This window comes from Eubalaena glacialis, chromosome X (genome assembly GCF_028564815.1).
Source record: "Eubalaena glacialis isolate mEubGla1 chromosome X, mEubGla1.1.hap2.+ XY, whole genome shotgun sequence".
NCBI lineage: Eukaryota > Metazoa > Chordata > Mammalia > Artiodactyla > Balaenidae > Eubalaena > Eubalaena glacialis.
In genome coordinates, this window is record NC_083736.1 from 133,837,854 (window position 1) to 133,860,404 (window position 22,551).

General features: G+C 59.2%; 2 protein-coding genes across 2 annotated transcripts; one reads left to right on the forward strand and one right to left on the reverse strand.

The window, feature by feature from the left end:
- Window positions 1-8,363: 8,363 nt before the first annotated feature.
- Window positions 8,364-9,164, reverse strand: LOC133082528 (melanoma-associated antigen 10-like). The gene has a single exon (XM_061179136.1). The coding sequence runs from the start codon at window positions 9,162-9,164 to the stop codon at window positions 8,364-8,366; it is 801 nt and encodes a 266-aa protein (XP_061035119.1).
- A 6,361-nt stretch (window positions 9,165-15,525) lies between these two features.
- LOC133081934 (melanoma-associated antigen 10-like) lies at window positions 15,526-20,600 on the forward strand. The gene is made up of 4 exons (XM_061178241.1): window positions 15,526-16,428; window positions 18,767-18,894; window positions 19,363-19,555; window positions 20,388-20,600. Exons 1-4 carry the CDS (start codon window positions 15,526-15,528, stop codon window positions 20,598-20,600), a joined length of 1,437 nt encoding a protein of 478 aa, XP_061034224.1.
- The last annotated feature ends 1,951 nt before the right edge of the window (window positions 20,601-22,551 follow it).

Sequence of the window (22,551 nt, forward strand, 5' to 3'; positions counted from 1 at the left end):
CTCAGCGGGAGGAGAGAGCACACACACCAGTCCACCAGAACCAGAAGACTGGGGGCTCCCTTCTTTGCACTTTGGCGGCAGGTAGAGCAGGCCCCCTGAGACGGGCACACTGGGCGGTGCAGGAGAGGAGCGCCGTCACCCCGGGCGCTGACCTGCAGGTGCCGCCCGGCCCGGGCTGCTCGCGCTTACGTCCCGAGGCCCGCTGGTGCGCGCTCAGCCCCTTTCTAGGCTTCATTGACTGGGACACGCCTTCACTTGTAAGGAGCAGGTTGCTCTCCTCTTGGGCGTGGACTTCCGTAGGCCTCCTGACCTGGGACCACAGGGAGATGCTCCTATTTAAAAACCGCTTTCCCGTTCACCTCAGCCCGTGGGGAACTTGCTTCCGTGTAACTCTACAGAGAAAGGGGAGATTGTGAGGACTGTAATATCAAGCTCTCTGCTTTTCACAAAGGCACCTTTTGATTTACGAAGTCTAGGCTGCCTGGCGTCAGTAAGAGAGCAGCGGCGTACCTCACGCCAGCGCTGAGTCCCTCTAGACTTTGCACCGCATGTCTGCGCACTGACGTTGCCTGAGCTCCCGCCCTCCTGGGCTGGGTAGAGGCAGCTGCCCAAGCTCCCGCAGGAGTAAAGGGGACGCGAGAAGGGGCTTCACAGGCTGACCTGTGACAGCCACATAGAGTCGCCGAACCACTCGTGCCCGGGCCACCAGAGGAGAGGCCAGGCTGGTCCCGAGCCCTGGGCTTGACTTCTGTTCCCAGGGCGTCCCAGGCGACAGTGTCTAGGACGGTGGAAAGGCTTCGCAACCGGAAAGGGTGGCTCAGAGAGAGAGAGGGCTGCGTCACAAGTGCTCCAGACTCTGTAAGGGTGACCCTGGAGGCCGAAACGGGCAGAGGCAGGTGAGTCTGGCGGTCGATGGCGGACTCACTTGCCACCAGCTCTGCCCGAGGCTCCTTCAGCCCGGTGGTCAGCCCGGGGCTGCCCGTCCACCAGCCGCGGCCTCGTCGCCCTCGCTGCCGGCTGTGCCGATACCAGCCGCGGCAGGGCCCCGAGGGCTCAGCACCACGCGGGCACACACGTGACTGAGCCAGCTCGCACTGGTCAACGACGTACATTCTGGAAATGTGCTGGGTCCCAGCTTCGGGGGTGGGGGGTGGGCGTCCTGAGCCTGCGTCCCCACGAAGACAGCGAGCAGGGTCAGCGCCCAGTGATGTGTGCAGAGCACTGAAGGCCAGGGCGCGCCCCCAGCTCACAGCTGCTGCCTCCACGTGTGGGGGATGGGCTGGGGGACCTGGCCAGGCCTCTGTGGCTGTCACAGCGATAGGGCGACATCCCCTCCCAAACACTGCTAAGGAGGCGGGGGGAGCGGGAATTGCCTGGAGTTCCAGGGGTTAGGACTCGACGCGTTCACTGTGGTGGCCCGGGTTCAATCCCTGGTCGGGGAACTAAGATCCCCCAAGCCTTGTGGGGTGGCCAAGAACACAAAAAAAGGAAAAAAAAAGGAGGGTTGGGGGAGGAGGGAAAGTAGACCCAAGGTACCAGGAATGATCCAACCACCAGCACCCAGAGGAGCCGCGGGTCTGCCCGGGTGAGGGGTGGTCCCATCTGCCGCTCCTGTCTGTCACAGTCCAACAGCAAGTGGACGTCAGGGGGGTCTCTTGAGCAACCCAACAGCAGTGCCCCAAAATGAACGATGCAAAAATGGACAGAAGGGAAGGAAGAAACAGGTGTACAATAGAAGTGGGAGACTTCAGTTCCCCCTGTGATGGATTCAAATGGATCCCCCAGCTCCCACCCCAACCATTAAATCCACCTGTTGCAGTGCTAATCCCAAGGTGAATGTATTTGGAGATAGCACCCTTGGGGGAGTCAGTAAGGTTAAATGAGGTCATAAGGGTGGGACCCTAATCTGACGAGTGGTGTCCTTTGGAAAAGAGGAAGAGACAGGGAAGATCTCCCTCCCTCCCTCACCCTCTCTTCCTCCCTCCCACCCTCCCTCTATCTCTCTTTCTCTCCCCACCTCCCTCTCTCTCTCTCCATCCCTCCCTCCCCCTCTGCCCCCTCTCTCCCTCCCTCCCTCTCTCTCTCTCTCTCCCCCTACCTTCCTCCCCCTCTCTCTTTCCCTCCCTCACCCCCCTCCCTGTCTCTCCCTCCCTCCCCCCTTTCTCTCTTGCCCTCCTTCCCTCTCCCTTCCCCTTCCTCTCTCTCTCTCTCCCTCCCTCCCTCTTTCTCTCTCTCTCTCTCTCTCTCTCTCCCTCCCTCCCTCCCTCCCATCCCCGCCAACCTGTGCACAGAAGCAGCCAAGTGAGAGACCAAGAGAAAACCGGCTCTCTGCGAGCCAGGAGGAGAGGCCTTCCCTCACCAGAAACCAAACTTTCCAGCAAGTTGATGTTGGACTCCTTTCCACCAGGAGTGGGACCCAGTACGTTTCTGTAGTGTTAGCCACCCACTCTGTGGGACTTTGCTATGGCAGCTCTAAGCAGACTAACACAGCCTGCTTTCATTATGGGTACAACAACCAGCCAACACCGCAGTAAGGGAATCACAGATTTGAACAGCCCTGTACAAAGACTAGATCTCATGACATGTGTAGACTATTAGCCCCAAGAGCAGAATACACACGTGCTCGTCAAGTGTACCTAGAACGTTCTCCAGGATAGTCCACACGTTAAGCCACACAGCATCCCTCAGTAAACTTAAGGGGATACATGCAAAAGGACTGAAATCATACAAAGTATGTTCTCTGGCCAAAATAGAGCAAAATTAGACATCAATAACAGAAGGAAACTTGGGAAATCTGCAAATAGAGGGAAATTGAGCCATGCGTCCCCAAATAACCGCATTAGTCTGGGACGATGCCAAATGCAACAGCACAGGATGAGGGGCTGAAACAGCAGACACAGATTCTCACGGTGGTGGGGACCGGGAGGCCGAGAAGGAGGGTCCAGCAGGGGTGGCTTGTACTGCGGCCGGTCTCCTTGGTCGCAGGTGGCTGTGCTCTTACCGCCCCTCACATGGTCACCCTCTGTGCACGCACCCCCAGGCCCTGCCTTCTCTCCTTGTATGTGCTGATCTGCTCTTCCCACAAGGGCACCAGCCATCTTGCTTTAGACCTCATCCCAATGGCCTCATGTCAACCTAAGAACCACTAACTCCCGTCACAGTGACATTGTGAGGTTCTAGGGGTTAGGGCTTCAACATGCAAATTTTGGGGGACGCAGTTCAGTCCGTAACAATAGCCCAGGGAACATACAAGACATCACAAGGGAAATTAGAAAATACTTTGAAATGAAGAAAACACATACCAACGCCCCCAGGACTTATGGCATGCGGTCAAAGAGGCACTTGGGACTTAAAGCTGCAAACACCTGTGTTCAAATGGAAGCAACACCTCAAATCAATAGCCTCACCTTGAACAGGGACAAGCGAGAAAAAGAGTAAGGCGAATCCAAGCATTCTGATAACAAACTTTCACGAGAAAAGAAAAACTGCACTAATCCACGTATGCGGGGATCAGAAGACATGTACTGGTTTGGAATCTTCACAACATGGGGGAGGGCGCATCTTTCTTACACACTCAGTAACAAGAGCTACATCCACCGACCACTTCATTTGGCCCAGGCTTTTTACAAACAGGTCACATCATGGGGAAACCCACACCAATGCTTTTGCCTTGTACTATTACGAGGCCCATTTTACAGATGGAGAAATCAAGGCATAGGGAGTCTCCATGATTTGATCAGCTTATCACTAGAAGGACTCTTATTCAAGCTGAGCTTCGTGTTCGTGCAAAGCCCCGTCCCCGCACTGGCCTGACTTGTCTCCCCAACAGTCAAGGGGGATTCAGCTGTCCTCCACGGGGTCCTACTACCTGATGCCTCAGGCCACATAATGGAGAAAACACAGGGAAGCCAGGCATTAGTGCCCATGAGAGCCTGACACTGGTTTCCACCCACGTGGCCTCCCCAGCCCCATCAGGTCACCATCTCTCGTGAAATGGACACGAGGGCCAGGGAGGAGGGTGAGGGTCTAGGACTGAGGGCGTGAGGATGGAGAAGGGTCCTGGACGTGGGGGTCCGAGGCACGGCCCTCTGAAGGCGGCTCTTCTGCGCAGGCTCGGGCCCTGCTCTCTCCTTCCACTGCCCACTCTGCTCCCTTCTCTCCCGGCGGCGTGGTGGCCCCACGTTCTCCTGCAGGCTCACTTCCCCCGGCAGACTGGCTGTCAGGCAGGCAGCAAGCCTGCATTCAAAGCACGGGGACCGTGGGGCTGGAGGACTCTCAGCATCCCCACGGGGCGTGAGTGTCTGTGCCCTTCAGAGCCCTGTGGATGACCTCAGTCTGGGTACTGGAACATACATGACGCGTTCCCTATACATACATGTGGTATGGCGATGCATGTGTATATAGGCACATATATTCTACACACATGTTATATATATATATAGGACACACACTACACTGCACAGACATGTAAAATGTATTACTCACTCTGAATGAGGATGAAAAAGTGACAGTCACGTAACTCCAACAGGTAATATGATGTAATCATCAAAGCAAGCGTTTCCCTAAATCACCTGCCACTGCTCAGGCCTCTTCAGCTAAAACTAAACGTTTCTTAAAGCAGGTTGCCAAAGTCTGGAGGCTGGTGAGGAGGCCCGAGGGGACGGTGTGCGGTTCTCTGTGCTCCCCCCACGGTCATGGGCGCGGCAGCCCCCCATCCAGCATCTGTGCTGGGACTGCAGCCTTTCTCTCCTCTGCCTTCCCCAGACCTCATCCCTGTGCGGATCACAGAGGGATTGTCTTCAGCGTCCATTTCTTCCCGTAGAAGCCCTTCTCGTGGCCCAAGAGTGCTCACTTTTGGAACACCTGCGTGTGTCCTTTTCCCATCGCCTTCCCAGACCGTCGGATTCAGCCTCCCTGGAGGCTGCCTCCAAAGCCCTGTTTCCTTTCCGCAGTGGGGGGGTTTGGCTTCTGCTGCCCCCGATCCTGGCCTCCCACGTCCACCTTGGGTCTCCGTGGGTACTTGCCCTTTGAAGGACTTGATTTGGGGCTTCAGCGTGTAGCCTGTCCCATTGAAAGCGAGCATTTCACTGGTGCGCTCCCAGGCCAGCCCTGCTCTCCTTCCCCACGCCCGCCCCTGCCCTCCCTCCACCACCAGCCCCAGGGCCCTGTCCCGCTGTTACCTTGAGGATACATAGAATGATTTTGTTTGCTTTCAGCTTAGACGCTTTTGAACGGGCCTAAGTGACACGGACTCACTCCCAAGGAAATTTCCTACTTGCCGACCTAGACGTGACCGGAGGAAGCCCCCGTCCACGTGCATTTGGAAATAGATGAGGGTCTGGGTGTCAGACGTGCCGAAACCCGAATGAGAGTCGTCCGTCTTCACCGCAGGTGGGAGGATAGGATGGTGGGTTTGGTGATGCGCGTTCTCTGGCCGTTGTGGGCGACTTTGTCCTTCATAGTCACTGTGGAGGGGACAGAGTGGCATCTTGGAAAGGCCCGTCTGCGAGGATCCTAGGTCCCTGTCCCAGCTCTGCCACTAAGCAGGGTCATCTGCCCTCTGTGAGCGCCACTGCCCTATTTCTGAAAGGGGAGAGCTAAGAGGGTGTGGAAGAGGACCTCTCGAGGTGCCTTTCAGCCTAAGGACCGGCATCCTGGATGGAGCTCCCAGGCCTAGATTCGGGCCTGCTCCCTGGTCTTTGTGCTTCTAAAGTGGTTTACAAAGCATTCTTTCAGGTCAGTTCCTTCTGTAGGGACATGACCTCGGAGGCTGCGAATTTCGGTGGAGGCCGTCAGAAGGGGCCCGAAGGCTGGGGCCTCCTTGGGCGGGCCTGCCTGTGTGGCCTTGCCTGCTGCCCCCCTCCTCGGGCCCTCCCTCGCCCCCTGGGTCCCGTAGGAGCTGCCTCCTTCCTGGTCCCCCTCCCTCCCAGGTGCCAGCCAGGCCCCGGCAGTGGGTTTGTGTGGCACCGTGGGGGTCTTTGTCAGCCGGGTCTCAGGATCCTTCAGTTGGGCAGGCACAAGCCCTGGTGACGTCCAAGGCCTGCCTTTCCCAGCCTCGCCCTGCGGCCCTTGCCCTTGGCTTCCGCGCCCTGATGCCCCCAGCCCAGAGGCCCTCCAGCCGCTCCCCTCCCTCGCTGCCGCCAGGGTCTCGGGGTGTCTGCCAGCGTTAACTTCCCTCCAGTATCTGAGGAGCTCCTGGAGGGGCCTTATCCCGGTAGGCACTGGGGCCTTACAGTCAGTCCCAGGCAGTCTCAGTCCCTCCCTCCCCGTGGCTCAGCCACGAGCAGCTCAGCAGGCCGGGCTCCCGTTGGGCAGGAGGGCCCCAGGGCAGGAACAGGGACGGGGCGCCGTCACGCGGGAAGGTGGCGGCACTGGACAGAAATGCCGGCACCTGGCAGTGGCGGATCTCAGCAAACCACAGACAAGCCCCACACTGCCTCTGCTTCTCCTTGGCACCTTCCTTTCTTGGGCCTGCTTTTTGTCAACTGAAAGACACCGTGTAGCACTGAGAAGAGCAATGAGTCGCCAGTCAGAAGGTCGGCCACGGGCCGGGGGTGGGTGGGAACAGCGTGGGCTCGAGAGGGATTCAGACCAGGGCTCTGGTCCCCACCCCGTCACTTAGCAGCACGTGATCCTGGGAAGATTCCCAAGCCCCGTGGCCTCAGGTTCTTCACCTGTGAAGCGAGTGGGTGTGACGAGCCGTGTCTTGTAGGGCTGCAGGGATGCATGTGAGCTTCGTAAAGCAGCTCACAGGACCTGGCGTCTGTGGGAACGTTGATGATTGGCACTTATTTCTCATATTGTTTGGATCACAGACCCTTCCCCTCTCTCCTCTGGCCTTTGGTTGGGCGTTTTCTTGTCCCTGTCATGTCAGAGAATATGCAGCTCAATAGGATGTGGAAAAGCTAATCAGCCAAACAAGATGTTTCATAAGTAAAACTAAGTAAATTTTCCCAAATAGAGGATGTGTTAAATTCGGGTGCGGAGGAGTGTTCCCAGCGGGATACAACACGAAGCTCCAGGAAATAGAATCAAGGAACAAGGCTTTGCATCCCTCCCAGATGCTCTTCCATCCAAACCATTCCTTTGCTTCATTTCAGCCCCACCAGACATCGAGTCCTTGATTACAATTGCCAAATTACAGTCACGATAATGATTAAAGCTAATTAACACCTTGGGTTCTGGTTCCCCCCCCCCGAACAGGGAAAAGAGGGCCTGTACACGGACTTCTGGGCATCACGTCAAGGGAGTGTGACCGCATTTCTCCAGATGTTGCATATATAACACCTACTTCTTCACTATGGTCAACAGCAATGCGACAAGAGCCGGCGCCCCTTCCTTCCTGCCCCAGGACGGGAGTCCTCTCACCTTTATCCATGATCCAAAAGGACATCTCACAGCCATGTCCCATTTCAGACTTTCCCCTCAAACCCAAGACACACCGCCTGCAGGTCTGGCTGCTGCCACCACCCAGCTTCATCACCATCACCTCCCACAGAAGGAAGCCCCGCTTCCCAAAGGCCCAAACTGCCCTGGCTCGGGGCACTTACACTCCAGGGCTCGCTCCTGGAGCCCCACCGCCTCGTCCCATGTTGACTTGTTCTGTGGGACCTGGGGGACGTCTCACCACCTTCCTCATGTGACTGCGGCTCCTAGACCATCCCCCTAGGTGTGGGTGTGTCCTGCTTTTCCTAGCCTTCCCGCTACTAACACAGGCCCTTCCGGAGAGCATAGGCTCCGTGGAGGTCTGCCGAGTAAGTAAGCCGGAGAGCAGGGGGCTTACTTACTCAAATCAATTTTTTCATACTTTCGTAAATCACCGTGCAAATCCAACTAAACAGAGATAGCTTAGTTTTACAGAATGACAGACAAGAAGGATAAGAAGCAAAAACTCACTACGATTACTTTTATTTTTCTAATTCTTCCCCCATCTATATTACTGCTAAGTACTTTCACATTTCCAGAGCAGTTCTGATTCCAATTCCATGTTATCTGCTTCAGGGTCACAAAATGAAATGGGAGATTTCCCAATCTCTTTTACAAAACAGCAAAATTCTTGTTCTTAAACTGGGTAATTATAAACACATTCTAATCAATGTCATTCACAAAGTTAGACACTGAAGTTTGTTTAGTCTTCCATTAAAACGAATAACATTTGAAAAATTCCTAAAGAAAACAGATGATGTTCCATGTCATCATACACAACAGGAACCCAAAGATGCTACACACCATGTTCCCCCCACTCGCGGGGGCCCTCACTACTTGGAAACTCGACCGCTCTCTCTTCAAACTCAGAGTGAAGGACCAACCTCACTTCCTACCAGTGAACTTGGGCCTGGAAGGAGCCTGGCTGCTGCTCTGGCTCAGGCCCCCTCTTCCTCATCGCTCACAGCCTCTGCACACAGGGATGAGAAGGACGTGGGATCCAAGGTATTGACCCTGAGCAGATGCTCCAGGACCTGCCACTTGCTGGTCTCCGCGTGGGCCCGGGGACCCCACAGGAACTCGTAGCGGGCGGGGTCACATTGGGGCACCTGCCGGTACTCCAGGTAGCCCTCCTGCACCCACACGTTGGTGAGGAGCTCCCTGGGTTCCCCATAGATGCAGTGCTGCTTCCCTGCACACACCCCCATGATGCTCAGCACTTCCCAGCCCTCCTCCTCAGGGGTGCGGTCACCGTCCAGGGTGATCAGGCACAGAATCAGCACCAGGAGGCCGGCCTTGGGCATGCTCTGCCCATCGCTCAGCACTGCATCAAAGGTGAGGCCCAGGGTGGGGACCAGGACGTAGGTGCACTTGCGGGGGTCCACCTCCTTCACATCCACGCCAAACACCAGCTGCATGCACTCGCAAGCTTGGCTGAAGACCACGGGGAAGTGGTCCCGATGGACACGGAGGGCCATATTCAGCATCTCTGCCTTGGAGATCGGCTCCTTGGTGCGATACTTGAGGAGCAGGAACGCTACCAGGTCAGCCTTCAGCAGAGTAAGTGCCTCCTGGGGCAAGGACTTGGCATAGGCAGAGAAGGAGGGGGCGACGGGGGAGGAGGAGGACGAGGGGGATGCAGCCTCCTCCCCCGCAGCCCCGAACAGCTGCGCCTCCACCGGGCCCTGGGCCTGGACTGGGTCCTGAAGGTCTGCCTCAGGCTGGCGCAGCTCACTCATCTCGACCAGGGCCCTGATGACTGGGGTCGGGCCGCCGACGGAAGTCTGGGCAGGGGTGACAGATACGGACCACGGACCTGGGGGAGAGAGGGGGTGTGAGCGGCCTCGGCGGAGAAACGCACCCTGGGCAGCTCTGACAAAGGCCACTTACAGGGCTCGCCTGGAGGGGTGCCCTCGGGCCTCACAGGGGCGCTCCTCCTGGGCGGCCTGTCCCCTGCCAACCTGAAGAAGGACGCGAGCTGGCTCCTCAGGGTGCAGCCAGCACAGCCCCAGGTACCGACCGGGGCTGAGAGGGGTGTGGGGAGGTGCAGTGACTTGGGCCTTGTGGGGTCCCCTCTGTTCTGGAAGGGGGAGCCCCTGGGTACACACTCAGGGCACGCGCCTCACCTTGACTCCTGGCGCTGCCTGGGCCTCCTCTGCTCTGTGGCCTGAGGACACGTGCCTCAGACCTGGGCCTTCGCCTCCCAGTTCCTGGAGCCCCTGTAAGAGGAATGGAAGGCGCACCTCTTGTGTAGATTGTGGCACAGCCCTGGGCCCCTCGATGCTGGTAGGAGGGGTGGGCCGGACTCTGTGGGTCCCCCATTGTCCCGGGGATTGGGCTCTCCTCAGTCCTCTCTCGAGGTCCACACCTTGACACCTGGCAGATCCTGGGACTCCTCCCTCTGCTGACCTGATGTTTCCCCTCAGACCAAGGTCCTCGCATCCTTAGACGAGTCCATCCCCAACCACGTGGCAGAGGTGAGACCCTGCAAAGTCAAGTCAGCCCTGCCCGGGACCTCCCAGGGCTGAAAGCATGGGCGAGCTCCTCTTGAGGTCCCCTCTGTTCTGGGGTCCAGGGTCCCCTCTGTCCTCCCTCAGGGTCCTCACCTTGACCCCCAGCAGGACCTGGGATACCCCACTTTGCCCACCTCAGGCCCTGCCCCTTACCCCAAGTCCCCACTCTCTCTGGGACCCGGATGTCGGGAAATGCTGCCTGGGGTCATCCCACCCCGGTGTTGCCCAGGGCTGACCACACGGATGGGTTTCTGTGGACTCCCCTCAGTCGTCCCTCAGGGGCCTCGCCCTCACTCTGGCAGCACCTGGACCCTCCCCTCTATCGATCTGAGGCCCCGTCCTTTACACCGAGTCCCCAGGGTCTCTCAGACCTGATGGGGAAATGAAGAAACAATGCATGTGCTCATCCTGCCCCGGGGCCTCCCAGGGCTGACGGCAGGGTCGGGGATCTGTGGGGTCCCCTCTGTTTGGGGCCCAGCGTCTCCTCAGTCCTCCCCCAGGGGCCTCACCTTGACTCCACGCAGGACCTGGGATTCTTCCCTCTGCGCACCTGAGGCCCCGCCGCTTTTACCAGGTCCCCAGTCTCTCTGAGACCCGGATGTCAGGACAGGCCTAGTGTGCGCATACCACCCCGGGGCCTCCCAGGGCCGACTGCAGGGACGGGAATCTGTGCGGTCCCCTGTGTTTGGGGCCCAGGGTCCCCTCAGTCCTCCCTCAGGGGCCTCACCTTGACTCCCAGCCGGACCTGGGATTCTCCCCTCTTCCCACCTTAGGCGCCGCCCCGTATAGCAGGTGCCCAGTCGCTCTGAGAGCCGGACGTCAGAAACTGCTGCATGAGGTTATGCCCCGCCATCGCCATCCAGGGCCCACTGTGTTCTGGGGCCCTGGTTCCCTTCAGTACTCCCTCAGGGCCCTCACCTTGATTCCACGCAGGACCTGGGATTCTTCCCTCTGCGCACCTGAGACACCGCCCCTTATACCCGCTCCCCAGTCTCTCCGAGGCCAGGATGTGAGGAAGTACGGCAAGTGCTCATCGCGCCCTATGGCCTCCAGTGCGACCTGGAGCTTCTCGATGCCTCATGCAGTGGGCCAGAGCCCCTCCCTGGACCCCCACAAATCCATCTGCCATGGCCAACAGCCTCCACCAGATCACAGCAGCCCCAGCGCCTCCCCCTCTCAGCATCACTTACGCCCCTCGTGGCCAGGCAGCTCCTCCCCGCACCCCCCGACTACATCCCCCCATACACCCTCCCCCACCTCCCAGCTGGTGGCGCTCCGCTCTGGGCCCTGCCAGCCGGGCGCCCCCCATGCGGAGAGATCAGACTGCCTCTCTCACCTCCCCACACCGGGGAGTCCTCCCCCGAGCACCCTCAGAGCCAGGGGCTCTCGCCTCTCGCACCCCAGACGCAGAGCCCACCCATCTTGCCCCCGCCCACCCGGGAGCCAGAGCCCTGTTCCTGCCAAAAGCGTCCTCCGCCCCCAACCCATCCCCCGCCCCGGCGGGAGCTCCCCCAACGCCTATCGCACCCGCGCCCGGGAGTCCTCCCCATCGACCCGCGCCTCCGCCAGGAGTAGCTCCACCTTCTTCCCGCCACACGCAGCAGCCATTAGCCCTCCCCTCGTGTCTCGGCCAGGGGAGGGGGAGTGGCCCGCCCGTCCTGTCCTCCCCACCCCCACAGCCAGTCGTCCTCTCCTCTGGCCCCCAAAGCCGGCCCCACCCGCCCAGGAGGAAGCCCTCCGCTCCGGACACCCCCACGCTTAGCCATTAGCCCCACCCTCTGCACCCCGACTCCAGAACGCCCCCCACCAGCCACCCCGGCAGCCAGCGGTCCTCCCCTCGGATCCGCACACTGGGGGACCCTTCCCTCAGCCCCCCCTTCAGCCCGCTGCCCTCCGCCGCCCCTCCCCCACTCCCCATCGAGCAGCCCGTAGCCCTCCCCCCACGTCCACTCCTTCCCAGCGCCCCCCGTACCTGCGGAGTCCAGCCCCCGGCAAAGCCCCCGCCTGTCTCCTGACCTTCTCTGACTCTGTGGATGACGCCGGAGTCCCGCTCAGAAGGGGCTGAAGAGCTCGTCTCAGCAGTGCAGCCAGGAACTGTGCAGCCGACTGTCCCAGGCACTCTGTGCGAGCGCCACGTGGGTTTCCGGGTGCTCCCGGAAGCCCGAGGAAGATGAGGGAGAAAGTTCTAGACGTCTCCTTACACAGAAGGTGGTTGGATCAGAAGAGCACGTGAGGAGGCGCTTTGCTAGGGTAGCAGCAGTAGCCATGCGCACTGAGGGCCTGAGGTCCCAAGGCTTGGCGCCTCCGGAAGCAAAAGACACGCCCGTTGGCCTTCCACCAATAGGAAGGCCTCCCTGCAAGGCTGCCGAGTTGGAGGAGCAAACTTGGAGATGCAGAGCCCATGGGGGCACGTTGGTCAATCTGTCTTTACAGGTGGGTTTCTACTGTGATTGCTTCCGGAGGCGCCAAGCCTTGGGACCTCAGGCCCTCAGTGCGCATGGCTACTGCTGCTTCGGTAGCAAAGCGCCTCCTCACGTGCTCTTCTGATCCAACCACCTTCTGTGTAAGGAGACGTCTAGAACGTTCTCCCTCATCTTCCTCGGGCTTCCGGGAGCATCCGGAAACCCACGTGGCGTTCGCACAGAGTGCCTGGGACAGTCGGCTGCACAGTTCCTGGCTGCACTGCTGAGACGAGCTCTTCAGCCCCTTCTGAGCGGGACTCCGGAGTCATCCACAGAGTCAGAGAAGGTCAGGAGACAGGCGGGGGCTTTGCCAGGGGCTGGACTCCGCAGGTACCGGGGGCGCTGGGAAGGAGTGGGGGTGGGGGGAGGGGTATGGGGTGCTCGATTGGGAGTGGGGGAGGGGCGGCGGAGGGCAGCGGGCTGAAGGGGGGCTGAGGGAAGGGTCCCCCAGTGTGCGGATCCAAGGGGAGGACCGCTGGCTGCCGGGGTGGCTGGTGGGGGGCGTTCTGGAGTCGGGGTGCAGAGGGAGGACTAATGGGTAATCGTGGGGGGGGCCCAGAGTGGGGGACTTCCTCCTGGGCTGGTGGAGCCAGTTTGGGGGCCAGAGGAGAGGACGACTGGCTGTGGGGGTGGGGAAGACGCGACGGGCGGGCCCCCCTCCCGGGCGGGCCCCCCTCCCTCCCCTCCCTCCCCTCCCTCCCCTCCCTCCCCTCCCTCCCCTGGCCGAGACACGAGGGGAGGGCTAACGGCTGCTGCGTGTGGCGGGAGGAAGGCGGAGCTACTCCTGGCGGAGGCGCGGGTCGATGGGGAGGACTCCCGGGCGCGGGTGCGGTAGGCGTTGGGGGAGCTCCCGCCGGGGCGCGGGGTGGGGTGGAGGGGAGGACGCTCGTGGCAGGAAGGGGGCTCCGGCTCCCGGGTGGGTGGGGGCAAGACGGGTGGGCTCTGCGTCTGGGGTGCGAGAGGCGAGAGCCCCTGGCTCTGGGGGTGCTCGGGGGAGGACTCCCCAGTGTGGGGAGGTGAGAGAGGCAGTCTGATCTCTCCGCATGGGGGGCGCCCGGCTTCCAGGGCCCAGAGCAGAGCACCACCAACTGGGGGGTGGGGGAGGGTGTAGGGGGGGATGTAGTCGGGGGGTGCGGGGAGGAGCTGCCTGGCCACGAGGGGCGTAAGTGATGCTGAGAGGGGGAGGCGCTGGGGCTGCTGTGATCTGGTGGAGGCTGTTGGCCATGGCAGATGGATTTGTGGGGGTCCAGGGAGGGGCTCTGGCCCACTGCATGAGGCATCGAGAAGCTCCAGGTCGCACTGGAGGCCATAGGGCGCGATGAGCACTTGCAGTACTTCCTCACATCCTGGCCTCGGAGAGACTGGGGAGCGGGTATAAGGGGCAGTGTCTCAGGTGCGCAGAGGGAAGGATCCCAGGTCCTGCGTGGAATCAAGGTGAGGGCCCTGAGGGAGTACTGAAGGGAACCAGGGCCCCAGAACACAGTGGGCCCTGGATGGCGATGGCGGGGCATAACCCCATGCAGCAGTTTCTGACGTCCGGCTCTCAGAGCGACTGGGCACCTGCTATACGGGGCGGCGCCTAAGGTGGGAAGAGGGGAGAATCCCAGGTCCGGCTGGGAGTCAAGGTGAGGCCCCTGAGGGAGGACTGAGGGGACCCTGGGCCCCAAACACAGGGGACCGCACAGATTCCCGTCCCTGCAGTCGGCCCTGGGAGGCCCCGGGGTGGTATGCGCACACTAGGCCTGTCCTGACATCCGGGTCTCAGAGAGACTGGGGACCTGGTAAAAGCGGCGGGGCCTCAGGTGCGCAGAGGGAAGAATCCCAGGTCCTGCGTGGAGTCAAGGTGAGGCCCCTGGGGGAGGACTGAGGAGACGCTGGGCCCCAAACAGAGGGGACCCCACAGATCCCCGACCCTGCCGTCAGCCCTGGGAGGCCCCGGGGCAGGATGAGCACACGCATTGTTTCTTTATTTCCCCATCAGGTCTGAGAGACCCTGGGGACTCGGTGTAAAGGACGGGGCCTCAGATCGATAGAGAGGAGGGTCCAGGTGCTGCCAGAGTGAGGGCGAGGCCCCTGAGGGATGACTGAGGGGTGCCCACAGAAACCCATCCCTGTTATCAGCCCTGGGCAACACCGGGGTGGGATGACCCCAGGCAGCATTTCCCGACATCCGGGTCCCAGAGAGAGTGGGGACTTGGGGTAAGGGGCAGGGCCTGAGGTGGGCAATGGGGGGTATCCCAGGTCCTGCTGGGGGTCAAGGTGAGGACCCTGAGGGAGGACAGAGGGTACCCTGGGCCCCAGAACACAGGGGACATTAGAGGAGCTCGCCCATGCTTTCAGCCCTGGGAGGTCCCGGCCAGGGCTGACTTGACGTTGCAGGGTCTCACCTCTGCCACGTGGTTGGGGATGGATTCGTCTAGGGATGCGAGGACCTTGCTCTGAGGGGAAACATCAGGTCAGCAGAGGGAGGAGTCCCAGGATCGGCCAGGTGTCAAGGTGTGGACCCCAAGAGAGGATGGAGGAGAGCCCAATCCCCGGAACAAAGGGGGGCCCACAGAGTCTGGCCCACCCCTCCTACCAGCATCGAGGGGCCCAGGGCTGTGCCACAATCTACACAAGAGGTGCGCCTTCCATTCCTCTTACAGGGGCTCCAGGAACCGGGAGGCGAAGGCCCAGGTCTGAGGCACGTGTCCTCAGGCCACAGAGCAGAGGAGGCCCAGGCAGCGCCAGGAGTCAAGGTGAGGTGCGTGCCCTGAGTGTGTACCCAGGGGCTCCCCCTTCCAGAACAGAGGGGACCCCACAAGGCCCAAGTCACTGCACCTCCCCACACCCCTCTCAGCCCCGGTCGGTACCTGGGGCTGTGCTGGCTGCATCCTGAGGAGCCACCTCGCTTACTTCTTCAGGTTGGCAGGGGACAGGCCGCCCAGGGGGAGCGCCCCTGTGAGGCCCGAGGGCACCCCTCCAGGCGAGCCCTGTAAGTGGCCTTTGTCAGAGCTGCCCAGGGTGCGTGTCTCCGCCGAGGCCACTCACACCCCCTCTCTCCCCCAGGTCCGTGGTCCGTATCTGTCACCCCTGCCCAGACTCCCGTCGGCGGCCCGACCCCAGTCATCAGGGCCCTGGTCGAGATGAGTGAGCTGCGCCAGCCTGAGGCAGACCTTCAGGACCCAGTCCAGGCCCAGGGCCCGGTGGAGGCGCAGCTGTTCGGGGCTGCGGGGGAGGAGGCCGCATCCCCCTCGCCCTCCTCCTCCCCCGTCGCCCCCTCCTTCTCCGCCTATGCCGAGTCCTTGCCCCAGGAGGCACTTACTGTGCTGATGGCTGACCTGGTGGCGTTCCTGCTCCTCAAGTATCGCACCAAGGAGACAATCTCCAAGGCGGAGATGCTGAATATGGTCCTCCGTGACCATCGGGACCACTTCCCCGTGGTCTTCAGCCAAGCTTGCGAGTGCATGCAGCTGGTGTTTGGCGTGGACGTGAAGGAGGTGGACCCCCGCGAGTGCACCTACGTCCTGGTCCCCACCCTGGGCCTCACCTGTGATGCAGTGCTGAACGATGGGCAGAGCATGCCCAAGGCCGGCCTTCTGGTGATGCTCCTGTGCCTGATCACCCTGTATGGTGACCGCGCCCCTGAGGAGGAGGTGTGGGAAGCACTTAGCGTGATGGGGGTGTGTGCCGGGAGGGAGCATTGCATCTATGGGGAGCCCAGGGAGCTGCTCACCAAAGTGTGGGTGCAGGAGGGCTACGTGGAGTACCGGCAGGTGCCCCACAGCGACCCCGCCTGCTACGAGTTCCTGTGGGGTCCCCGGGCCTACGCGGAGACCAGCAAGTGTCAGGTCCTGGAGCATCTGCCCAGGGTCAATACCTTGGATCCCACGTCCTTCCCATCCCTGTGTGCAGAGGCTGTGAGCGATGAGGAAGAGGGGGCCTTAGCCAGAGCAGCAGCCAGGCTCCTTCCAGGCCCTCGTTCAGCAGCTTCTCCCGTGGGGCAGGAAGGGAGGCTGATCCTTCACTCTGCGTTTGAAGAGGGAGCGGTCAGCCTTCTAAGTAGTGAGGGCCCGGGCGAGTTGGGGGAACCCGGTGTGTAGCATCTTTGGGTTCCTGTTGTGTATGATGACATGGAATTTCATCTCTGTTTTCTTTAGGAATTTTTCAAATGTTGGTTCTTTTAATAGAAAACTAAACAAGCTTCAGTGTCTCACTTTGTGCATGACATTGATCCCACATGTATTTGTACTAATCCAGTTCAAGAACAAGTGTTTTGCTGTTCTGTTAGAGAGGTTGGGAAATATCCCAGTTCATTTTGTGACCGTGTACAAGATAACAGGGAATAGGAGTTAGAACTCTTTTGGAAATGTGGAAGTACTTAGCAGTAATATAGATGGGGGAAGAATTAGAAAAATAAAAGTAATCATAGTTCCAGTTCTTGCTTCTTCCCTGTCTTGTCTGTCATTCTATAAAACTAACTATCTCTGTTCAGTTGGATTTGCATGGGTATTTTAAGAAAGTAGGAGAAGATTAATCTGCGTCAATAAGCCCCCTGCCCACTGGCTTGTTTATTCCACACACCTCCACGGAGCCTCTGCTCTCCGGAAGGGCCTGTGTTAGTAGCGGGAAGGCTAGGAAAAGCAGGACACACCCACACCTAGGGGGATGGTCTAGGAGCCGCAGTCACATGAGGAAGGTGGTGAGACGTCCCCCAGGTCCCACAGAACAAGTCAACATGGGACGAGGCGGTGGGGCTCCAGGAGCGAGCCCTGGAGTGTAAGTGCCCCGAGCCAGGGCAGTTTGGGCCTTTGGGAAGCGGGGCTTCCTTCTGTGGGAGGTGATGGTGATGAAGCTGGGTGGTGGCAGCAGCCAGACCTGCAGGCGGTGTGTCTTGGGTTTGAGGGGAAAGTCTGAAATGGGACATGGCTGTGAGATGTCCTTTTGGATCAGGGATAAAGGCGAGAGGACTCCCGTCCTGGGGCAGGAAGGAAGGGGCGCCGGCTCTTGTCGCATTGCGGTGGCCACACTGAAGTGCAGGTGTTTTATCCCCACCATCTGCAAGGATTTCCAGAGAAATGAGGATCTTGCGCTTTGAAGTACTGCTCCGTATTCCCTGGGCTGGCCCTGCTCTCCCTGCCCAACTATATTGAAACGACTATTTTAGTCACCTGGAGTTTACTTTGGCCACCTGTGAGCAAGTTCTAGATTTCACTGGGATGAAACGGATGAAAATAGGTGGTTTGAACGAAGAGAGGCTGCCAAAGTGGAAAGGAGTCGCTGTGTGACTGGAATCCTGGGAGCTTTGCGTGAGCTGCGCCCAGCTGGGGAAAACACCACCCCTCCCTCCCCGCCGACAGACACACACACACACATCCAAATTGAATAATATATCCTCCAGGAGTAAAACACACAGAGCAGCAATTTTGGCTGGTTTTCTATTCCGTTTCCTATGGAGCTGCAAATTCTCTGAGATGTCATGAAAAGAAAAGAATTTCCAGAGGAGAGAGGGACAGAGTCTGGGACCAGAATAATACTAGAAATAAGTCCTAGCCACTAAAGAAGCAATGTCCGCCAGTGTCCCCGGGTTCAGGCAGGTTCAGAAATGTGGCAGCATCAGAGACCCACAGGTTCGGGCTGTGACCTGGCATCGAAAGGAAGGAGCAACTTCTGGGCCTAATGAGGTTGTGAGGTCACTGCAGTGGGAGGTGCAGACGGCGCCGGGGGCTAAAGAGGCAGCCCTCCCTGCTGAGCGCCGCAGAGCAACGTGAACATTACCTGTGATCCTGGATTTGAAGCACCTGCCGCATAGCAGGTGGGCACTTGGAAAAGGAGGAGAATTTCAAGGCCAATGTGACCTGCTCAGACACTCCTGCCGGAAAAGAAGGGGATTTTGTCATCACAAATGGTAAGCGCTGCTTCTGTTGAGCCTCTACTAGGCAGTGTGGACTTGGAGAGACGTCAGGTGCTCGTCCCCATCTTGTCTTCCTCTCCTCCCCGCACAAATGGGGACACAGCACTGCCAGTCCTCTTTCCTTAGGAGGGGTCATGTGATGACCTTTTGCCACTGAATTCTGAGCAGAAGCATTTTGTCACGGCCATCTGTGTAGAAGGCACAGCGGGGCCGGGGGTTAATCCTCAAGCCGTGACAACACAGACACAGACCACTGTGTTTCCTCCCCCAGGGTCTTAAGTCCTGCACCTTTGACCCTTAGATGTGAGATGCCAGACTCTGTGCCTTTAAGGCCCTGGGCAGGGTTGGAGGTGTTCCAGAGAGAGGCTGCCCCACAGGGAGCCCGCGGAGGGAATTCCCCCAAGCCACCCGCACCCTTAGGTCCCTGAGCTGCACCCATCCGTCCCCGCGGGGCTGTGCTGGGTCTCTGTCAGGAGGGCAGCCGCCAGCTGCCGAACGGCCCTGTTGGGGTCGGGGGCGTCCTCGTGGGGCCCAGCCCCGAGTCCCCCTCGGGGGTGACCCTGCTGCCCACAGCGCCCACTCTCTCCGGAACCTGGCCTCGGTCTGCCCAGCCTGGCTTTTGCCCTGCCTGTCCCCCCACTCAGAGCCGCTTAGGCCCCGGTCCTGATGACCTCATGCATGTATGTTTATCTGAAAGTGCCAGAGAAGCATCCCCTCCCACCAATATCATGCTTCGGGTGGAGCTGGCAGGACGTGATGTAGCCACTCGGCGAGTCTCCTCGTGGTTGGTAAATGATAATCATGGCCGCGTGGATGTGGGGCGAATCTCTGTGCTTCCGAGTTATTTTGAAATCGTTCCCTACGTAATGCCCAAATGTTTGAGTACACTGATGGCCTTCTGAATGTGACCGTGAGGTTTTGGTTTTTGAGCCTGAGTGTGAGAGGCAGAGGGGCGTCTTGTGAGCCACGCGCAGAGCCGGCTAGGACTGTGGTGTCCCCGATCAGGGTGTCTGAGCAGAGGGGCAGGCTGTAGCAGATGGCAGGTGTGGTCCCCAGGACGCTCCCCCAGGCCCCAGCCACCCGCAGACCCGCATGAGGACTTGGAAAGGAGCCAGGCAGGAGAGGGCTTTGGGGTCCCGGTGATGCAGGCTGTGAAGAGGGTCAGCCGCCCCAGAGAGGGGGAAGGGGCAGCGCCCACCAGACCCCATGTGACCTGCCCTGGGCTGGCCGGGGGCGGCCGCTGGGAGCAGGCGCCTCTGCCGGTGAGCTGCAGCCCTGGACCCCAGCAGGAAATGGGTGCTCCAGGACCAGACCCCCGTGGGGCACTCCCGGGGGAAAGCAGGGATTCCTAGTGCCCGTTCGTGCAGTGAACTGACTGATGGGGGACAGTGCTAGCCCAGGCACGGCCGCGGCAGGCAGGGCAGCAGCGGCCGGGACACGCCAAGAGCACCCCAGGGACATTCCGGGAGGCACTTTTCAGGGGGGCAGCAGCACCCTCCCCAGTAGACTCTGGACGAGCACACACCACCCCGGCACCCAGCCAGTCCTGACCAGGGCGCGGCAGAGCACACGGGAGCTCCCTGCCCATCAGCGGGAAGGTCTGACGTCCTCTACGTGCCCTGAGCCTGCCCCGTGAGGGGCTGGTGTGAGTTGTCTCAGCCGTGGCCCTGTTTCCCGAGAAGCCCCCGTTCCCGGGCCCCAGCTAAAGTCTGCTCTGAGCTCCAGCCCCCTTGGCAAAGCGCTGACCTCCTGCCTGCCTCTCGCCTACCCTCCTCTGTGGCAAACATCGCCGGCTGCTGCTTGAGGGGCCCTCGTGAGCAAGTAAGGGGTCCCGGGCCTTTGCCTGTCCTTGGTCCCTGAGCTGGGGCTGGGCACAGGGACGGGGCTGGGCACAGGGATAGGGCTGGGATGGTGGCGGGATGCAGGGTGTGAAGCCAAGGGACATTCACAAGACAGCAGCAGGGTGCAAAGCCACGTGCGCTCAAGCATCCAGAAGGAGGTGCATCCACAGGGCCCTGAAGGGCACAGACACTCACGCCCGTGAGGACACTGTGAGAGTCCACCAGCCCGGCGGTCCCCGTGCTTTGAAGGCAGGCTTGCCGCCTGCCTGACAGCCAGTCTGCCGGGGGCAGTGAGCCTGCAGGAGAAGGTGGGGCCACCACGCCGCCGGGAGAGAAGGGAGCAGAGTGGGCAGTGGAAGGAGAGAGCAGGGCCCGAGCCTGCGCAGAAGAGCCGCCTTCAGAGGGCCGTGCCTCGGACCCCCACGTCCAGATGAAACCTTCTCCATCCTCACGCCCTCTGTGCTAGATCCCACCTCTCCTCCAGGGTCTCATCTTCATTTCAGGGGAGGTGGCGTCTTGACAGGGTTTAGGAGAGTCCCCGTGAGCAGGGTCCGGCGTCAGGCTCTCAGTGTCCTCGTCTGTAGAATGGAGAGTGTAACAGTACAACTTCTGAGCCTTGATATGAGATTGTGTTTGGTTCCTGGAGCCACCCAACAAGGTACCACAAATTGAAGCCGCCAGTGGGGTTGCGACTTCTCTCCCTTTTCTGAAGGCTCAAGTGAAAAACATCACGGTGCTGGCAGGGCCGTGCTTCCTCTGATGGCTCTGGAGGAGGGTTTTTCTTCTTTCTTCCATCTCGTGATGTCCCCAAGTGTTCCCTGGTTTATGGCTGGATTACTCCAGACTCTGCCTTCATTTTCACATGGCTGTCTCCCCTCTGGTCATGCCTACGGCCAATTTTCCCGCTTCTTCTAAGGATACCGGTCATATGGGATTAGGCCCAGTCTAATGAGCTCATCTTTTTTTTTTTTTTTTAACTTCTTTATTGGAGTATAATTGCTTTACAATGGTGTGTTAGTGTTTGCTGTATAACAAAGTGAATCAGTTACACATATACATATATCCCCATATCCCCTCCCTCTTGCGTCTCCCTCCCACCCTCCCTATCCCACCCCTCTAGGTGGTCACAAAGCACCGAGCTGATCTCCCTGTGCTATGCGGCTGCTTCCCGCTAGCTATCTATTTTACATTTGGTAGTGTATATATGTCCATGCCACTCTCTCACTTCGTCCCAGGTTACACTTCCCTCTCCCTGTGTCCTCAAGTCCATTCTCTACGTCTGCATCCTTACTCCTGACCTGCCCCCTAGGTTCTTCAGAACCATTTTTTTTCTTTTTTTAGATTCCATATGTATGTGTTAGCGTACGGTATTTGTTTTTTTCTTTCTGACTTACTTCACTCTGTATGACAGACTCTAGGTCCATCCACCTCACTACATATAACTCAATTTCGTTCCTTTTAATGGCTGAGTAATATTTCATTGTATATATGTGCCACATCTTCTTTATCCATTCATCTGTCGATGGACACTTAGGTTGCTTCCATGTCCTGGCTATTGTAAATAGTGCTGTAATGAACATTGTGGTACATGTCTCTTTCTGAATTATGGTTTTCTCAGGGTATATGCCCAGTAGTGGGATTGTTGCAATGACCTCATCTTAACTCGACTACTTCTGCAAAGGCCCTATTTCCCAATAAGTTCCCCTCGCAGGTACTGGGGATGAGGGTTTCAGCATATCTTTTGGGGGGCATAATTTAACCCCTAACAAATATGCCACAAGGTGTCACCTGCATATGAAGTGCCTGACCCAGTGTAGGTGCTCAATGCCAAGGGGCTGTTATTACTGCATATCCAAGATCTACCTTTCCCCAGGCTGTAGCCCTGGACCCCATCATGAAATGTGTACTCTTGGGACACGTCCCTGCGGGACACTCCAGGATGGAAGAAGTGCACCTCTGGAAACAGACACTCCTTTTGCCCCTTATTGGAGGCGACCGTCAGGTGTGGGTGACGTCTTGCCTCAGGGTCGTGGCAGCTAAGAGGCCCAAAGCACCCCCCTAACCCCGCTGACTTATCTGGAGGCATTTCCAGGATGCAGCATCTTTAGCAGCAGCCTCTGTGTGGGCACACACCACGCAGTTCCCAAACCAATCTTACCCAGAGTGGGGAAGGTTAGACAGGAGCCCTGGCTTGAGGACTCTCAGTCAAGGTCCCGCTCCTCGAGAAGCCCCTGTGTTTCCCCACGCACACCTAATGGTTTGCTCTGAACTCCCGTTTCCTTGGCAACAAGCTGACTCTTGCCTGGGTCTTGACAGACCTCTTGAAGTAACACTGGCAGACAGCCTAAAGCCATTCTTGAGCAAGTACGGGGTTCCAGGTCTACACCTGGCCTCATTAGGGGGCTCCTGCCGTAGTC

Bases quoted from the DNA above. Each gene is read 5' to 3' on its own strand.
- LOC133081934 (XM_061178241.1), top strand. From the start codon at position 15,526: ATGAGTGAGCTGCGCCAGCCTGAGGCAGACCTTCAGGACCCAGTCCAG. The intron at 16,429-18,766 runs GTCAGCCTTCTA...GGTCTCTGTCAG, and splicing joins CTGCGTTTGAAGAGGGAGCG to GAGGGCAGCCGCCAGCTGCC. The intron at 19,556-20,387 runs GTGAGCTGCAGC...CTTTGAAGGCAG, and splicing joins GGGAGCAGGCGCCTCTGCCG to GCTTGCCGCCTGCCTGACAG.
- LOC133082528 (XM_061179136.1), bottom strand. From the start codon at position 9,164: ATGAGTGAGCTGCGCCAGCCTGAGGCAGACCTTCAGGACCCAGTCCAG.